The sequence below is a fragment of the Carlito syrichta genome, unplaced genomic scaffold (genome assembly GCF_000164805.1).
Source record: "Carlito syrichta isolate Samal-C Ts95f unplaced genomic scaffold, Tarsius_syrichta-2.0.1 Scaffold307134, whole genome shotgun sequence".
NCBI classification, from domain to species: domain Eukaryota; kingdom Metazoa; phylum Chordata; class Mammalia; order Primates; family Tarsiidae; genus Carlito; species Carlito syrichta.
The window spans coordinates 189,393-206,794 of NW_007251230.1; the positions used below are offsets into that span (position 1 = coordinate 189,393).

At 38.5% G+C, this 17,402-nt stretch overlaps 1 protein-coding gene and 1 pseudogene across 8 annotated transcripts in view; one reads left to right on the plus strand and one right to left on the minus strand.

Annotated features, from left to right (window-relative positions):
• PCCA (propionyl-CoA carboxylase alpha subunit) overlaps positions 1-17,402 on the minus strand; it is a 419,699-nt gene that overhangs the window by 155,583 nt on the left and 246,714 nt on the right. For all 8 annotated transcript variants that reach the window (XM_021715457.1, XM_021715463.1, XM_021715461.1 and 5 more), the window contains one exon: positions 14,897-14,999. In XM_021715457.1, coding sequence (XP_021571132.1) covers positions 14,897-14,999 — 103 coding nt within the window. The remainder of the gene's footprint in view (positions 1-14,896; positions 15,000-17,402) is intronic.
• On the plus strand, positions 3,593-4,921 carry LOC103266297 (annotated as a pseudogene).

Here is a 17,402-nt window from a genome sequence, read left to right on the forward strand (position 1 = left end):
AAAAACAAACCAAACCCCAAATCAGCAGAATGAAATAATAAGGATCAGAGCAGAACTAAATGAAACAGAGATTTTTTAAAAAAATACAAAGAATCAATGAAACTAAAAGGTAGTTCTTCAGAAAGATAAACAAAATTGATAAACCACTAGCTAGACTAACCAAGGAAAGAAGAGAGAAGACCCAATAAACAAAATTAGAAGTAAATAAGGAGACATTACAAGTGATGCCACAGGGGAAGAAAAATCATCAGAGACTATTATGAACAACTAAACACTAACAAGCTGGCAAACACAGAGGAAATGGATTAATTCCTGGAAACATGTAGCCTACTATTGAATCAGGAAGAAATAAAAAACATGAACAGCTGAGCGTGGTAACTCATGCCTGTAATCCCAGCACTTTGGGAGGCAGAAGTGAGAGGACTGCCTGAGCCCAGGGTTTCAAGACCAACTGGGCAATTTGGTGAGACCTTGTCTCTACAATAAATCAAAAAATTAGCTGGGTGTGGTGGCACGTGCCTGTAGTTCCAGCTACTAGGAAGGCTAAGGCAGAAAAATCGCCTGAGCCCAGTAGGTTGAGGCTTCAGTAGCGGTGAGTGTGTAATTACATTCTAACCTAGGTGACAGAGTGAGACTCTGACTCAAAAAACATAAACAGACCAATAATGAGTAGCATAACAAAAAATTTCCCAACAAATAAAAGGCTAGGACCAGAAGAATTCACTGCTCAATTCTACCAAGCACATAAAGAAGAATTAATATCAATCCTCCAACTCTTCCAAAAAACTGAAGAGGAGGAATTCTAACTCATCCTATGAACCCAGCATTACTCTAACAGCTAAACCAGACAAGGACACAACAAAACAAAAAAGAAAGAAAGAAAGAAAAAAGAAAACTACAGGCCAATATCCCTGATGAACACAGATGCAAATCCAATGGGACATCAAAAAGATAATATGTCATGACTGAGTAGGATTTATTTCAGGGATGCAAAGATGACTGAACAAACACAAATCAATAAACGTGACACATCACATAAATAGAATGAAGGACAAAAACTATATGATCATCTCAACAGAAACAAAAAAAGCATTTGATAAAATTCAACACCCCTTTGTGATAAAAATTCTCAACAAACTAGGCAGAGAAGGAACATACCTCAAGATAATAAAGTCCATCTATGACAAAGCCACAGCTAACATCATACTGAATTGAGAAAGTTGAAAACCTTTCCCCTGAGAACTGGAGTAAGACAAAGATGCCCACTTTCACCACTCCTGTTTAACAAAATACTGGAAGTCCTCGCTCAATCAGGAAAGAGAAAGAAATAAAAGGTATCCAGGCTGGGCTCAGTGGCTCAGCCTGTAATTCCAGCACTCTGGGAGGCTGAGGCGAGTGGGTTCGAGACCCGCCTGGAAAACTTGGCAAGACCTCGTCTCTACAATAAATAAATTAAAAAAAAAACTAGCCAAGCGTGATAGTCCGCGCCTGTAGTTCTGGCTACTTGGAAGGCTAAGGCGGAAGGATCGCCGGAGCCCAGCAGGTTGAGGCTGCGGTGACCAAAAGCATACCACTGCACTCCAGTCTGGGTGACAGAGTGAGACTCCAACTCAAAAAAAAAAAAGGTATCCAAATTGGAAAAGAGTAACTCATATTGTCCCCTTTGCAGATGACATAATCTTTTATGTAGGAAAACCAAAATAATCTATAAAAAAAACTCTTAGAACTGATAAAACAAATTTAGTAAATTTGCAGGATACAAAAATTAGTAGTATTTCCATTCACCATTACTGTAATAGCCAAAAAGAAATAAAGAAAGTAATCACATTTATAGTAGGAACAAAAATAAAACAAAATACCTAGGAATAAATTAACCAAGGCAAAAGACCTCTCCAAGAAAAACTACAAAACACAGATGAAAAACTTAAAAAAGACATAAATAAATGAAAAGATATCTCATGGCTGTGGATCTGAAGAATTAATATCATTAAAGTGACCATACTACCCAAAGCAATCTACAGATTCAATGCAATCCCTATCAAAATACCAACATCATTTTTCACATAAATTTTTTTAAAAATCCTAAAATTTGCATGGAACAACAACAAACAAACAAAATAGCCAAGAAATCCTGGGTAAAAATAACAAAGCTAGAGGCATCATACTACCTGACTTCAAAACACATTATAAGGATATAGTAAACAAACCAGCATAGTACAGGTAGAAAAATAGACACATAGACCAGTGGAACAGAAATCACATATTATAGCCAACTGGTCTTCAACAAAGTCACCAAGAACATAGGTTGAGGAAAGAACACCCTCTTCAGCAAATGATCCTGGGAAAACTGGATAACCATATGCAGAAGAATGAAACCGGACCCCTATCTCCCACCATATATAAAAGTCAACTCATACTGGATTAAAGACTTAAATACAATACCCAAATGTATAAAACTACTAGAAGAAAACATAGGGAAAACTCTTTGGGACATTGGTCTGGGTAAAGGTTTTATGGCTAAGACCTTAAAAGCACAGGCAACAGAACCAAAAATAGACAAAGGAAACTATGTTAAACTAAAAGGCTTCTACACAATAAAAGAAACAATAGAGTGAAGAGACAACCTCTTGCATGGAGGAAATATCTGTATACTACTCATGTGACAGGAAACTAATATCCAGAATATACAAGAATTCAAACAACTCAACAGCAAAGAAAAATAGTAACAATAATGCCATTTTAAGGTGGCAAAGGAAATGAACAGACATTTCTCAAAAGAAAACAGACAAATGGTCAACAGATATATGAAAAAATGCTCAACTTCACTAATCATCAGAGTACAAATCAAAACCACAATGTGATAGCATCTCACCCGTGACAAGGGCAATTATTACAAAGACAAATAGCAGATATGGGTGAGAATGCAGAGAAAAGGAACTCTTAAACATCATTGGTGGGAATGTAAATTAGTACAGCCATGATGGAAAACTGTATGGAAATTTCTCAAAAAACTAAAAATAGAACTATTATACGATCCAGCAGTCCCTCTACTGAGTATTTATCCAAAGGAAAAGAAATCAGTACATCGAAAATACTCCTGCACTCACATGTTTATCACAACACTGTTCACAATAGTGAAGATAGGGAAGCAACCTAAGTGTTCATCCATGAGTGAATGGATAAAGTAAATGCAACATCCTGGTGAACTTCAGGAAGGACAGTAAAATAGTACATACGCAAACATATATATTATTAGGCCATAAAAATAATGAAATTCTGTCATTTACTGCTACATGGAAGAAACTGGAGATCATTATAATACCAGAGATTGGGAAGAGTGGGTGAACGGAAGGGGAAGGAGATGAAGAGAGGTTGGTTAATGGGTACAAGCATTCAGTTAGCTAGAAGAGGTCTTGGCTGGCTCTGGCAGCGTGGCTTCTTGTCGCATCCCAGGGTTGCTACTATTTTTGCCTCTTGATCTCCCACAGCCATAATGGAGGAAAGGAAGTACAGTCGCTGTTGGGAGTGGCCCTAATGATGCCAGCAGAGCTGGCCCACCAGCCCTGTCATTCCCCCAGTGCTGCTGGCCCTCTGTGACTCCCGTTGCCTGGTGCACCAGCTTTTGGTCTGCACTGATGTGCTTACCTGAGTTCGGCAGCTATTTTGGCCATGACAAACCTGCTGATCTTATAGATTCAGGTTAAACAGGATATGCAGGTGAATACCATGAAATTCATGCCACTGTATGCCTGGTATTCTTGGTCCAGTACAGTTTTGTGTTTCGTTGGTGGCTTTTTGATAGACTGCATATTTGGTATATGATGGGGTACAATTATTTGTAGCTGCATTGTTTGCACTGGACAAGTTGTTCTGGGTGGATATTTAATGCTTTTTGGCCGATGGATTTTGAAAGGTTTGGGTTTGGGTTTGGGTTTGGTGGGGAGTCCCCAGCAGTTGCCTAGAATACATATGCTGTGAGTTGGTTTCGAGGCAGAGAACTAAGCCTGCTGTGTGGACTCCGATGTGGCATGGCTAGAGTCGGAAGGACAGTAAATGTAAACCTCATGGGATGACTGTATTCTAAGAGTGAGGCTTCGCTGGGTTCTGCTGGTCACACAACCCTCAGGGTCACACTTGTGCCTGTGGTGTGCACATGCATTCTTTCACTCATCTGTTTCTTGGCCCTTGTTTACTTGGATCGGAGAGCAGAGAGAATTCTTCATAAAAACAAGACAAACAGGTGGAGTTATTAAGCTGACTGATGTAAAGGACTTTTTACCCCACAACTCGTGTTTATCATCTGTTTCTGCTATTATGTTATCATGTTCCCTTTTATTGGACTCAGAGAAGTCCAAAATTTTTCTTGACAGAGAAATTTGGATTTTCTTGCCAGGCAGTAAGTGTAACTAACAGTGTTGTCTATGTTATATCAGCTCCTGTGTTCCCAGTATCTGGGCTTCTGGTGGATAAGACAGGGAAGATCATCTGAGCTCTGTCTGCAATAGTAACTACGCTCGAGTCCCATGGGATGCCTTCACTATGTGGAACCCTTGGATTTCTATGTGTCCCCTGAGAATCTCCTGTTCATCACGTGTCTGTGCACTGGGGCCTTGGTGGCATATGGAGTCCCTGAACATCACTTGGGAACCGCACATGGATTCATGCAGCACATTCAGAATCTTGGATTAGCCATCATACCCATCACTGCCAGCAAGATACTGGATACTTAGGGACGTTTGTTTTCAGAAGTTTTCTTCATTGTCTGTGTTTGTCACTTTTATCTATGGTCTTAGTCTATTTGGTAAATCATGCCCAAGATGAAATTACTCATTTTGTGCCTCCTCCACTCAGGGCTTCATCCACGCTGTTCCCCCAGCTTAGAATGATTTCTCCAGGACTGTGTACAACTGTTTTCACTTGATTTACAACAGAAAACCTTAGTGCACAGCCCAGAACCATTCTTCCTCATAGCAACTCTTCCAGACCCTTCTGGAAGTGAAATTATTCTACGAGACAAGGGGAAGAAATAAAACTTTCCCATAATGAATAAGAAGGTTAGATAAGCCGGGCTCGGTGGCTCAGCCTGTAATCCCGCGCCTTTGGGAGGCTGAGGTGAGTGGATGGCCTGAGCCCGCGGGTTCGAGACCCGCCTGGGCAGCGAGACCTCATCTCTACAATAAATCAAAAAATCAGCCGGGCGTGGTAGCGCATGCCTGTAATTCCGGCTACTTGGAAGGCTGAGGCGGAAGGATCGCCAGAGCCCAGCAGGTCGAGGCTGCGGTGGCCGGAAGCGGCCACTGCACTCCAGTTTGGGTGACAGAGTGAGACTTCCACTCAAAAAAAGAAGGTTAGATAACTGTGTCATGAAAACAGGCTGAAATCCTCCATGGTATTATTATTATTATTATTATTATTATTATTATTTAGAGTTTAGTTGTTAGAAAAAATGATGGACTAGAAAGTTATATTTCAAATATACCTATCTCAAACTGTACTTGTGAGGGCTGTTCAGGCGGTATCTTTTGTCTTGCATGTTGCTGAAGAATTTGACTTCAGAATAGGTTAATCAACAATGAAAGGTTTAGAAAATTGCTCTGCAACATCCTGGTGAACTTCAGCAAGGACAGTAAAAAATGGAAAATAGTAGATCTTCTGCTGAGATAATGTTCACAATGTTCACTAAGTATATATATCTTAAGGATATGGTCTTTATTTTAATGCAGGAAAAAAAAAACCCTTGAAGAGTGCAGAAAGGCTGCTTTATACAGAATAAACAATGATATTGCCATAGGCATTCCCTCAGGGTTACACTTGTCCTGAGCAGGGGACCCATTTGAGTTTCTGATCTCCCTGTTACTGAGAACCTGAATCACTTAGGGATACAATTTTGTAGTACCAACTTTCTGTATAGTTTTTTCTTATAATCGAATAAATAACTAAAAAGTGCCTTTTGAGTTATGATAATTGTATGTTTACATGGATAAGTTAAAAACACTGCAAAAGGACAACTTGATATCTTCTAACGTTTGATTGTTAAAAAAATATTAAGACACTGGTTTTAACTTCTGTTAATTCAACCAACTGCTATTTGGTACCAGGAGAAGATGAAAATTATCTAGAAGAAAACCCAAGTTGGAATAAAGAAAACTTGCCTAATAAGATTATGGGAGTAGCTTTCTCTCCAGAATAGGGCTTTCAGTAACATTTGTGGGGTTTTTTGTACTAAATAAAATATGAGTATGAAAAGCCTCTCTGACAAACCATAAATATTTTTTAATGGACTCAGCCTTAGCTTATTATTTATTAAAGTCCAGGAATTTTTCATGTGTTTTGCTTTCTATGGGCATGCATATATTATAGAGAGCAAATATTAAACCAACGTATTTAGCTGATTACATGGTTTAAAAGTGCTTGAAGGTGCATGCCTTATGCAGGGTATCTATATTAACATCTGTTTCAGTGATTTACAGTTTATCGTGCCATTATTAGGTTGTTAGTTCTTTAGGCTCTGACTGCCGGAGCTGTTCTAGTGCATGGCTATTGAACTTGGGCTGGCCAGTGGCGGAGTGTGCAGGAAGTCCCACTGCTTCTGGCCTGGCCTTGCTCTCTCCACGGCCACTGTGCTTCAACCACAGTGAGCCACTTATGTGTTTTTAAATGGGGTGTGCTCCCCCTGCTCGGGGCTGCTGTTCCCCTGGCTTGGAATGTTTTCTCCAGGACTTTCTATAACCTGTTTTCACTTGATTTAAAACCTTAGTGCACAGCTCAGAACCATTCTTCCTCATGGCAACTCTTCCAGACCCTTCTGGCTATATCAGTTCTTCTAAAGTTCCCATGATCTTGTACATTTCCTTCTAAGCTTAACTTATAATGAAGAATTTGTGATAGTGTGGGTATGAGTGTCTACCTCTTCCTTAGATGATAAACTCCTTGAGGGGATGACTGTGCCTGTTTTGTTAATAATGAATATTACCCATAGAGCTTAGTATAAAGTAGACACAAAATAAATATTTTCTGAATTATACATAAATAAAAAGTAGAGTAAATTGGAAAATAAAAGAAGAAATTAGTTCTAGTTTGATGGCAGCCTGGGTGACTATCTTAGCAACACAATATTTTGTATATTTCTAATTTTATTTTAGTCTACTTATTTAATTTTTTTATAGAGACAAGGTCTCGCTATGTTGCCCAGGCTGGACTTGAACATCTGGGTTCAAGCAATTCTCCTGCCTTGGCCTCCTGAAGTGCTGGGCATGAGCCACCATGACCAGCCTTTTTAAATATAATTTTATTTTTTATAGAAACAAGGTCTCAGGCCAGGCTCGGTGGCTCAGCCTGTAATCCCAGCACTTTGGGAGGCAGAGGCGGGTACATTGCCTGAGCCCATGGGTTCGAGACCCACCTGGGCAACTTGGCAAGACCTCATCTCTACAATAAATCAAAATTAGCCAGACGTGGTAGCACGAATCTGTAGTTTCGGCTACTTGGAAGGCTGAGGCAGAAGGACCGCTGGAGCCCAGCAGGGCGAGGCTGCAGTGGTCGGGAGCGTGCCACTGAACTCCAGTCTGGGCAACAGAGTGAGACTCCAACTCAAAAAAAAAAAAAAGAAAGAAGGTCTTGCTATGTTGCCCAGGATGGTCTCAAACTCCTGGGCTCAAGCGATCCAACATTTCAAAAGAACTAGAAGAGAGGACTTGAACTAATACCAACACACAGGAACGATAAATACTCAAGGTGATAGATACCCCCACTACTGACTTGATCTTTACATGTTCTAATGCATGTAACAAGCACTCACATGTACCTCATACATGTAAAATATTATTGTCAATAAAAGAAAAAAGTCTAAAGATTCTGGTTATTCTTAAGTCACAGTTTATAAGGTCTTTACAGATATTTCTATCACTGGCTCACTGTAACAAAGGATATCTAATTCAATATCTTGGATCACATATGGGGGTACCCAAAAAATGGAATTTATTTATAAAAATTGTGTATTTATTCTTACATGTTTAAACTTCAGTCACCTTCAAAGTATTCTTCATTTGATGAAATACACCTATTGAGATGCATTTTCCACTGCTTTTTGAACTCATCAGTTTTGATGACTTTTAGCACTTCTTCCATTTTTTGTTTTACCTCTTCCACTTTGGCAAACCATTTCCCTTTGAAGATTTTTTCCATCCAGGGAAATAACAACAATAACAACAACAAACAGTCACTTGGGGTGAGGGAGTAAAATCAGATGACTAGGGAGGGTGGAGCACAGGGTCAGCCATTTTTGGTCACAACTGCTGAACACTCAGTGTGGTGTGGGCAGATGCACTCGTAAATCACCCATCACGAAATGGGAAAACACATTTAAAGAATCTCAAAAAAAAGAAAGAAAGAAAGAAGCCGGGCTCAGTGGCTCAGCTTGTAATCCCGCGCCTTTGGGAGGCTGAGGTGAGTGGACTGCCTGAGCCCACGGGTTCGAGACCCGCCTGGGCGCGAGACCTCATCTCTACAATAAATCAAAAAATCAGCTGGGCGTAGTAGCGCATGCCTGAAATTCAAGCTACTTGGAAGGCTGAGGAGGAAGGATCGCGGAGCCCAGCAGGTTGAGGCTGGGAGCGGCCACTGCACTCCATTCTGGGCGACAGAGTGAGACTCCAACAGGAAGGAAGGAAGGAAGGAAGGAAGGGAGGGAGGGAGGGAGGGAAGGAGGGAAGGAGGAGGAAGGAAGGAAGGAAGGAAGGAAGGAAGGAAGGAAGGAAGGAAGGAAGGAAGGAAGGAATCACTGAAGCCAAACGCAGCCTCTCACAACAATGCTAGCTGGGACACATGCTGATGGGTTCCTAGAACACTCACTTAGCAGAGAAAGCCTGTACTACATGGGGCCCACGCTCCGAAAAAATAATTTTTTTTGAGGTTCCCTCTTGTATAACAGCTTTCTAGTTTATTAGTAGTCAACATGAAACATCAGACAAAATGTTTTTAAAAGTGCATGTGCAATAATTATTTTTCCATCATTGGGAAGACCAAATTTTCTAAGCTAATTTTCTTACACACCAGGAATACTTGGACATTTTTCTTTCAAGTGAATTGTCTTCAATATGATTTTAGTTCTTCACTATCTTTAAAATAACAACTGCATCGAGCTTTTAATTTATCATTAACTTTTTTTTTTTTTAGATAGGAGTCTCACTATATTGCCCAGGCTGGCCTCAAACTCCTGGACTCAAGGGATCTTTCCACCTCAGCCTCTCACGTAGCTGGGACTACAGGTATGTACTACTGCACCTGGTCATAAACTGGTTTGACCAGTTTTGCATTACACTGCATGAGAGAGAAATGGAAAACATCTTAGGAATCCAGAAAAGAATTGTGAAAATAATTATAAATAAAAATGGCCTTGTTTTTGATATTTTTGATATCAAATAATATTTCCACTTTGTGTTTAGCAGGCTTTATATTTTGTTAATTCTGTTATTCATTCTGATAGCTGTATTAAGAATAATCAAACCTAAAACATATAAAGTATTTCACTCTTTCTAGTTATTTTTTCTGCCATGCTTTCCTCATTTCCCAGAATTTTTATCCTTCCTGTTTTCAAAATTTTTATTATAAATACTAATTTGAATTGCTTTGTATATTTTTAAACTGCAGTCAAATACACAAAGTTTACCCTTTTAGCCAATTTCAAACATACAGTTCAGCGGCATTAAATACATTCACATTTTTGTGCTGCCATCACCACTGCCTACCTCCAGAACTCCTTTGGCCTACAAAATGGAAACTCTGAACCCTTTAAACAGTAACTCCTCATTCCTTCTCTTTCCAGGCTCTGGCAACTACCATTCTACCTTCTGTTTCTATGGATCTGACTACTTTAGATACCATAAACAAGGAATCACGTAATATTTGTCCTTTTGTGACTGGTTTATTTCCCTTGGCATAATGTCCTCAGGATTTAGCCACGTCATAGAGGATGTGTCAGAACTTCCTACCTTTATAAAGCTGAATAGTATTCCATTGCATGCATGTACTACATTCTGTTTATTCATTCATCCATCGATGAACATTTGAACAGTTTTTTTGGCTATTGTGAAGAATCCTGCTATAAACATGGGTATGTAAGCATCTCTTTTATGGCCTACTTTCAGTTTGGGGGGAATACATACCAGAAGTGAAACTGCCAGATGATATGATAAATCTTCATTTAAGTTTTTGAGGAACCTTCATACTGTTTTTCCACACTAACAGCACCACTTTACATTTCCACCAACAGTACACACGGGTTCCAAACTCTCCACGCCATTGCCAGTACTCTGCTTTGTTTTGTTTTGTTTTCAAAAGCAGCTGTTCTAATGGCTGAGTTTGATTTTATTCCCCTAGTGATTAGTGATGAGCTCTTAATGTGCTTATTGGTCATTTGCATATCTTCTTTGGAGAAGTGGCTATTCAAGTCCTTTGTCCATTTTTAACTGTGTTGTTTTTTTGCTATTGAATTTTAGAAGTTCCTCATACAATCTGACTTATTAAATAGATAAACCTTCATCAGATATTATTTGCAAATATTTTCTCCCATCCTGTGGTTCCCTTTTTATCCTGTTGATTGTGTCTTTGATATTCAAAAAGTGCTTGTTGATGTAGTTCAATTTACCTTTGTGTTTTGTTACTTATACTTCTGGTGTCATCTGCAAGAAACCACTCCCTAATCTAATACCATAAAGCTTTTGCGGTATGTTTTCTTCTAAGAATTTTATAGCATTAGTTCTTAAGTCTGATAAATTTTGAGTTAGTTTTGCATACAGAGTAAGGAAAGGATCCAAACTCATTCATTTGCATGCAAACGTCCAGTTTTCCCACACCGTATGTTAGAAAGGCTGGTTCTTCCCCATTGAATGTTCTCGACACTCTAGTCAAAAGTCATTTAATCATATACACAAGAGTTTTTTTTTGGTGGGGTTTCTAGTCCATTAGTATGTATCTGTCTTGATGCAATACCAAACTGTTTTTTAAACAGTCTCTTTGTAGCAAATTTTGAGAGGAGGAGACACGAGGCCTTCAACTTTGTTCTATTTCAAAATAGTTTTGATTATTTAGGACTTTAGAGATTCCACATGATTTTTAGGATGAATTAATCAGTACCTGCAAAAAACGACACTGGGATTTTGATAGGAAAGGCACTGAATCTGTAGATCACTTTGGGTAGCAGTGACATCTTAACCATATTGGCTCTTCTAGTTCCTGAACAAGATATCTTTCCCTTCATTTGTGCCTTCTTTAATTTCTTTTAGCAATGTTTTGTAGTTTTCAGTATACAAATCTTTTGCCTCCTTGCCTAAATGTATTCCTAGGCACTTTATTCTTTTTGAGGCTACTGTTAATTATACTGTTTTTGCTTTGTGTACTTTTCAAAATTACATAAATGATACCATTAAGTATTTGTATTTGTGCAACTTTTTTTTCACCATTATTGTGGTACATACATACACATGTACCAAATCTGTAACAACATGTACAAGAAGGACACACAGCATCCCCAGGACAGCTGTCACCTCTGAAGAGAGGGTAGAATGAGATGAGGTAAAGAGAGGACTTTATCTAAACATTTTTCCTTTTTTAATAAGAAAACGGTATAGAAAATCTGTATATTTGCTGTTCTTTCCTCTTTAGAAATATCTTAACATTTATACTTCTAAAAATTAGATGAAAGAACTCTGAAAATACGGGGTACCCAAAGCTTCCCTGTGGGCTTAGTACAGACTTCGTTGTACTCTCTCAGGAGACCTAGCCTGTTACCTTCAGGCTACTTGATTTTTTTTCTTGATGTGAAAGTGTGCAATATGGGAAACTAAGTTAACAATCACAGTTGTCCTGTCTACAACCCTAAAAGCAGGTAATAGTGTCATACTATTGAAATTTTCACCACATTGTTCAAACTGCCTCCTTACATAATACTGATGTCAGATGAAAGTAGCTCAATTCAAGTATGCCTGTCAATGGAAGTTCATAACTGGCTACCAAATTGGTTTGATAAAATATGTATTCCTAGGCTAGGAGCAGTGGCTCAAGCCTGTAATCCCAGCACTTTGGAAGGCCAAAGCAAGAGGATTGCCTGAGTCCAGGGGTTGGAGACAAGCCTGGGCAACTTGGCGAGACCTCGTCTCTACAATAAATGAAAAAAAAAAAAAATAGCCGGGCGTGGTGGCTCACGCCTGTAGTTCCAGCTACTTGGAAGGCTGAGGTAGAAGGACTGCCTGAGCCCAGCAGGTCAAAGCTATGGTGGCTGTGAGCCCAGCCTGGGCAACAGAGTGAAACTCCAACCTCAAAAAAAAAAAAAAATGTATTTTGCTGTTTCAATACGTTTTTCAATGATTACTTTGAAATCAATAAAGATATTTCTAATATCAGAATTCACTTTAATATGTATAAAATAACTTACACTCACTAATAACATTTTTACTAAAACAATAAAATGCCAACTAAATCAAAAAAAAGAAAAAGGGCTATAGCATCATGATTACACTTTTCATAGGGCTATTTATGCTTCCTATAGTAGCTAAACCAATAAATACAGAAAGTTGTTTTTGATACTATATATTGAGGTGGATTTTTTTTAATGTGCTAATTTTGCTATGTTTTAAAAACAGCCCTGTTGTCTACATGAGCTCCAAAGTGAAGCTGGCAATAATTCAACAGAAAAAAATTTAAAAGAGCAGCTTTGTTCATAATTGCCCAAACTTGAAAGCAACTAAGATGCTCTTCAGTGACTGAATGGATAAGTAGACTGTGGTATGTCCATAAAATGAAATATTATTCAGTGCTGAAATGAAATGAACTTTCAAGTCATTAAAAAAAAAAAAACAAAAACAGCATGGTACATGTTAAGTCAAAGGAGCCAATATGGAAAGGCTATATACTGGATGATTCTAACTAATGACACATAGAAAAAGGCAAAACTATGGAGACAGTAAAAACATTATTGGCAAGGGGAGTTGAGAAAGAGGCATGGATAATCAAAGCACAGAGGATTTTTAGGGCAGTGACACTAATTTGTATGATACTATCATGATGAGTACATGTCATTATACATTTGCCAAAACCCACAGAATGTACAACGCCAAGAATGAACCCTAAATGAACCCTAGTAAACTAAGGACCGTGGGTAATGATGCTGTGTCCATGCAGGTACACTGGTTGGAAATAGTGCATTGCTCTGGTGAGAGACGTAAATAGTGAAAGAAGGGGGAAGCATGTGCAGAAGGCAGAGATATGTAGGAGCTCTGGATTGTCTGTCCAATTTTTCACTGTAAACCCATAACTGTTCTTTAAAAACCTGTCTATTAAAAAAAGTAGGCCAGTAAAAAACCCACAAAAAATTTTTTAAGATATTACGTATGCAGTCAGGCCAGGGGTCTCTACTTTTTCAACATAGGATCAAAAACAAACAAAGAAGTAACAGCTCTAAGAAGTAATCTGGGCAGTTTTCTTATCTGGGCACTGCTTGGAAACACATTGTATCAGAGTATCATCAGATTAGCAAAGCTTCAATGGTGACTCAGTACAGAACTGGAAATTATGCTAAAGTCTACATGTTTGTAAAGTTAACCTTCCCCTGGGAAAATGCTACATTGTAATATTGCTACTTTTTAATACAAACTTCATATAATTTGCTACTAAAACTGATATATGGTTAAGCATCCACTTACAAAGCTATTGTTTAAATGATCACACAGATAGAAGAAGTGCAGAAAATCACAAAAGATCAGTACAAAAGGTATCATAAGACAACTATATAACTCCATTAGAGCTTTCATTTTAAGAGAGTTATGTGAGATATCTTTCAGTAACCAAAGCTTTAACAATTTTGACATATACAATGAAATCCAAAGTTTAAAGAAAACCAAAGAAACTACCCTTAATTCATGAATAATTATCATTTATTTGTGAGACTGACTACACACACAACTGTCAGCTTCTTCAGGGCCATAGCCTAGGATCTATCTGGCACATGGTAGGCATGCAATAAGTATTTGCTGAATAAATGAATTATCATGAATCCTCGACTTGTAGTATTTTCTCACTGATTTTTTTTTTTTTTTTTTTTTAAGCTGCTAAATCCCTCAAGCCTCACCAGGTCTTATTTGTTTGATTTTCATATCCTGTCTCAATATTCTGATAAAGATTCAAACAAAATTACATCTCAATGCAACCTAGTCATGAGAAGAGAAATGTCAATAAGCCTAATATTCATTATACTAACTATACTGCAGTTTCCTTGGGTTCAGGCTAAAAATACAAATGCACACAAGTATAGCAATTCTTAATGGTAATTTCTGGCAATCTCAAATCCCAGTTTTAAATATATCATTTGAAATCTTATTGTAACATTGTTCACTTACAGACCTGAATTCAAACTAATGCAGTTCTGTCATGGATACTATCCAAGGGACGTAAGGTCTTCCAAACAAAAAGAATGTCACCATAAGGTAAACTTACCCTCAAGAATGTCTCGCAACATGAAATCTGAAGATAATGTTATATGAGGCTTCAGATTACTTGTTTTAAAAGAATAGTTACCTACCACAGCTATCATATGTTTGGCATTATAATTAAAGATGCTCTTTTCTATAGCAAAAGCAAAAGTATCACTTCTCAAGAACACAAAAGAAAAACGAATCGGGCATCAGAAAGTGAGTTTTGAATGTAGCTAAATCGAGAAATGTACTTTCTAATTAGCATAAGAGCAAAAATTTCCATTTCCACTCAGCTTCGTAAGGAAGGTGAAACAAATACATAGCAATGCTAAAAATTCAAAAGAGAAGAGTCACTTAACAGGTTTTAAAGTGGTTTTAAATATTCATAGATAATATCCAGATTACCAAGAAAATAAATAAGTACAACTCACAGAGAACGTTGACCCACTGTTTGATGCTACAACCGTGTGAACTTCATCATGCAATTTTATTGAGAGCTCCCAGCTAGTCATGTTTGGTTTAACAATAGGCACTCTGAAGTAGAAAGAAAAGAACAAAAGTTAATGATTTTATATTATTCTCTCTCAATAAACTAATTTTTCTTTGATATAAAATGCACTGGGTAAAACTGCCAAAGAATGTATTTCAGAACATTTTATTTTAAAAGATTCCAAACTTGGAAAAAAATGTCTTTAGATTTAAACTAAAGAAGTTTTTATTTTTATTATTGTTACATATTTTTAGAGATAGGATGCTGCTCTGGAACCCAGGGTGGAGTGCAATGACATGATCACAGCCCACAGTAACCTCAAGTTTCTGGGCTTAGGTCATCCTCCTGCCTCAGTTTCTCAAGCAGGTATGTGACATTATGGCCAGCTGGTTTTTAAGTTTGTATGGAGGTGAGATCTCACTATGTTGCCCAGGCTGGTGTAGAACTCCAGGCTGCAAGAGGCTCCCACCTCAGCCTTCCAAGAGCTGAGACTATAGGCACGTACCACGATATCTGGTTAATTTTTTTTATTTTTTGTAGAGACGAGGTTCTGCTGTATTACTTAGGCTGGTCTCGAACTCTAGGCTCAAGCAATCCTCTACTTTGGCCTCCCAAAGTGCTGGGATTATAGGCATGAGCCATAGAACCCAGCCTACGTCTTTTTTAACTCTGGTTTTTCTCATCACCTAATCTCTGAATGATATTAGCTTTATCAGACAAGTCTTTTTTGTATATTTTCAATAGTGCACAGTTCAAAAAATCTAGGTCAAGCAGACAGAGGAAACACATTTTAAGATAACAAATATGCTTCCAATATTTTTTTAAAATAACAAAATTTTGATGATTTCAAAATTAACATAATTTACATATTTCATGTTTATATTATTTATACTTGTGAAGTGATATTTAATAAGCACCAAACATTAGCATCTTGTAGTATCCAGGTTCTGGCTGCAACCACAATTCTAAAAAAATGTTGCAAGTTATACTTTCAATTAAGCCCATCAATTCAAAAGAGAACACTCTATGTGTTTAGGGAAAAAAAACATAGTCACAAAACTATGATTTTAATCAAACTACCTCTCATTACAATGCATAATGGACAATGATTAATACTCTAGGTGAGAATTTGAATTTAGCTCACTACTTCTTGATCTGTTTGCTGAAGATGAGGACATGTTCTAAATACTAAGGAAGTAAAAATGAAAGTTAAAAAAAGGCATCAACAATAATGCCCACTGTACATACACTCAGGCCTGGGAGATTCTTTTCTTGGCAATTTGAATAGAAGTGTCTCAGAGGATACAGCTTCACTTACACAGGAGAGTATGAATGAATGGGGAAGGGGCTGAGAGGGTCAGCATACAGGAGGGAAAGGAGGAAAGAGAGAGAAGGAGGTGAGAGTGGAAGAAGGGAGGGAAGACAGGGCATCTGCATGGACTACTCTTTTCAGCATCTGTCTTCCACAGGGCATTTCTTTGTGTATATGTTTGTCTCCCCATCGGCCTGTGAGCTCTTAAAAGACTAAAATCACTCCTTATATTTGTATCCCCAGCTCCTAGCACAGGTTGGGGAGAAAGAGGTGAGGAATAAGTAGAAAAGAAAGTGAGAGGTGGCCACCACGTGCCAAGCATGCGCAGAAAGCAAGGCCTGAATTGCCCAGGGGAGAGAGCACCAGGGGACAAAGGAGCAAATGCCCTGAGCTCCTGAATCCTCCTGGTGAGTCTGTGACTATATCTACTATCTCACTAGACTTCACTTTGTTCCCCTTCCCATGGGGTCAACACCCTGACATCACACGGGTATTGCCACTGCAGAAACAGCCTCACGTCTGGCTGACTGTGTGGGCTGGCTTTCTTAAATCTGTGCTTTCTTCAATAATTATGTCAGTCCCCTACTCATGATTACCTTATAGCTTTCTACTCTATACCAAGTTAAATCTGTTTTTTTGTTTTGTTTTGTTTTTTAATTTTGAGTTGGCGTCTCACTCTGTGACCCAGGCAGGAGTGCAATGGCACTCATGGCCACTACAGCCTCAATCTGCTGGGCTCAGGTGATCCTTCTGCCTCAGCCTTCCAAGTAGCTGGAACCACAGGCGTGTACCACCATGCCCAGATAATTTTTTGATTTATTGTAGAGATGAGGGCTCACAAAGTTGCCTAGGCTGGTCTTGAACCCGTGGGCTCAGACAGTCCTCTCACCTCAGCCAAGTTAAATCTTAATTAAACTAACTACCATTCAAGGCCTTAAAACTGAGGTCCCACTCTTTGTACCCAATTTTATTCTGCGAATTCTCTCACTTGTCTACCTGGTTGGGCCAGACCTTTAAACCCAGCTACTGGGAGGTAGAGAACTAGACACAGTAGTTATGAACTCAGGCTCTAAGTGACTCACAGGAATTGGTACAAAGACCTGAGCAAATGGTTTGTCTCAGTTTCCTTATGTAT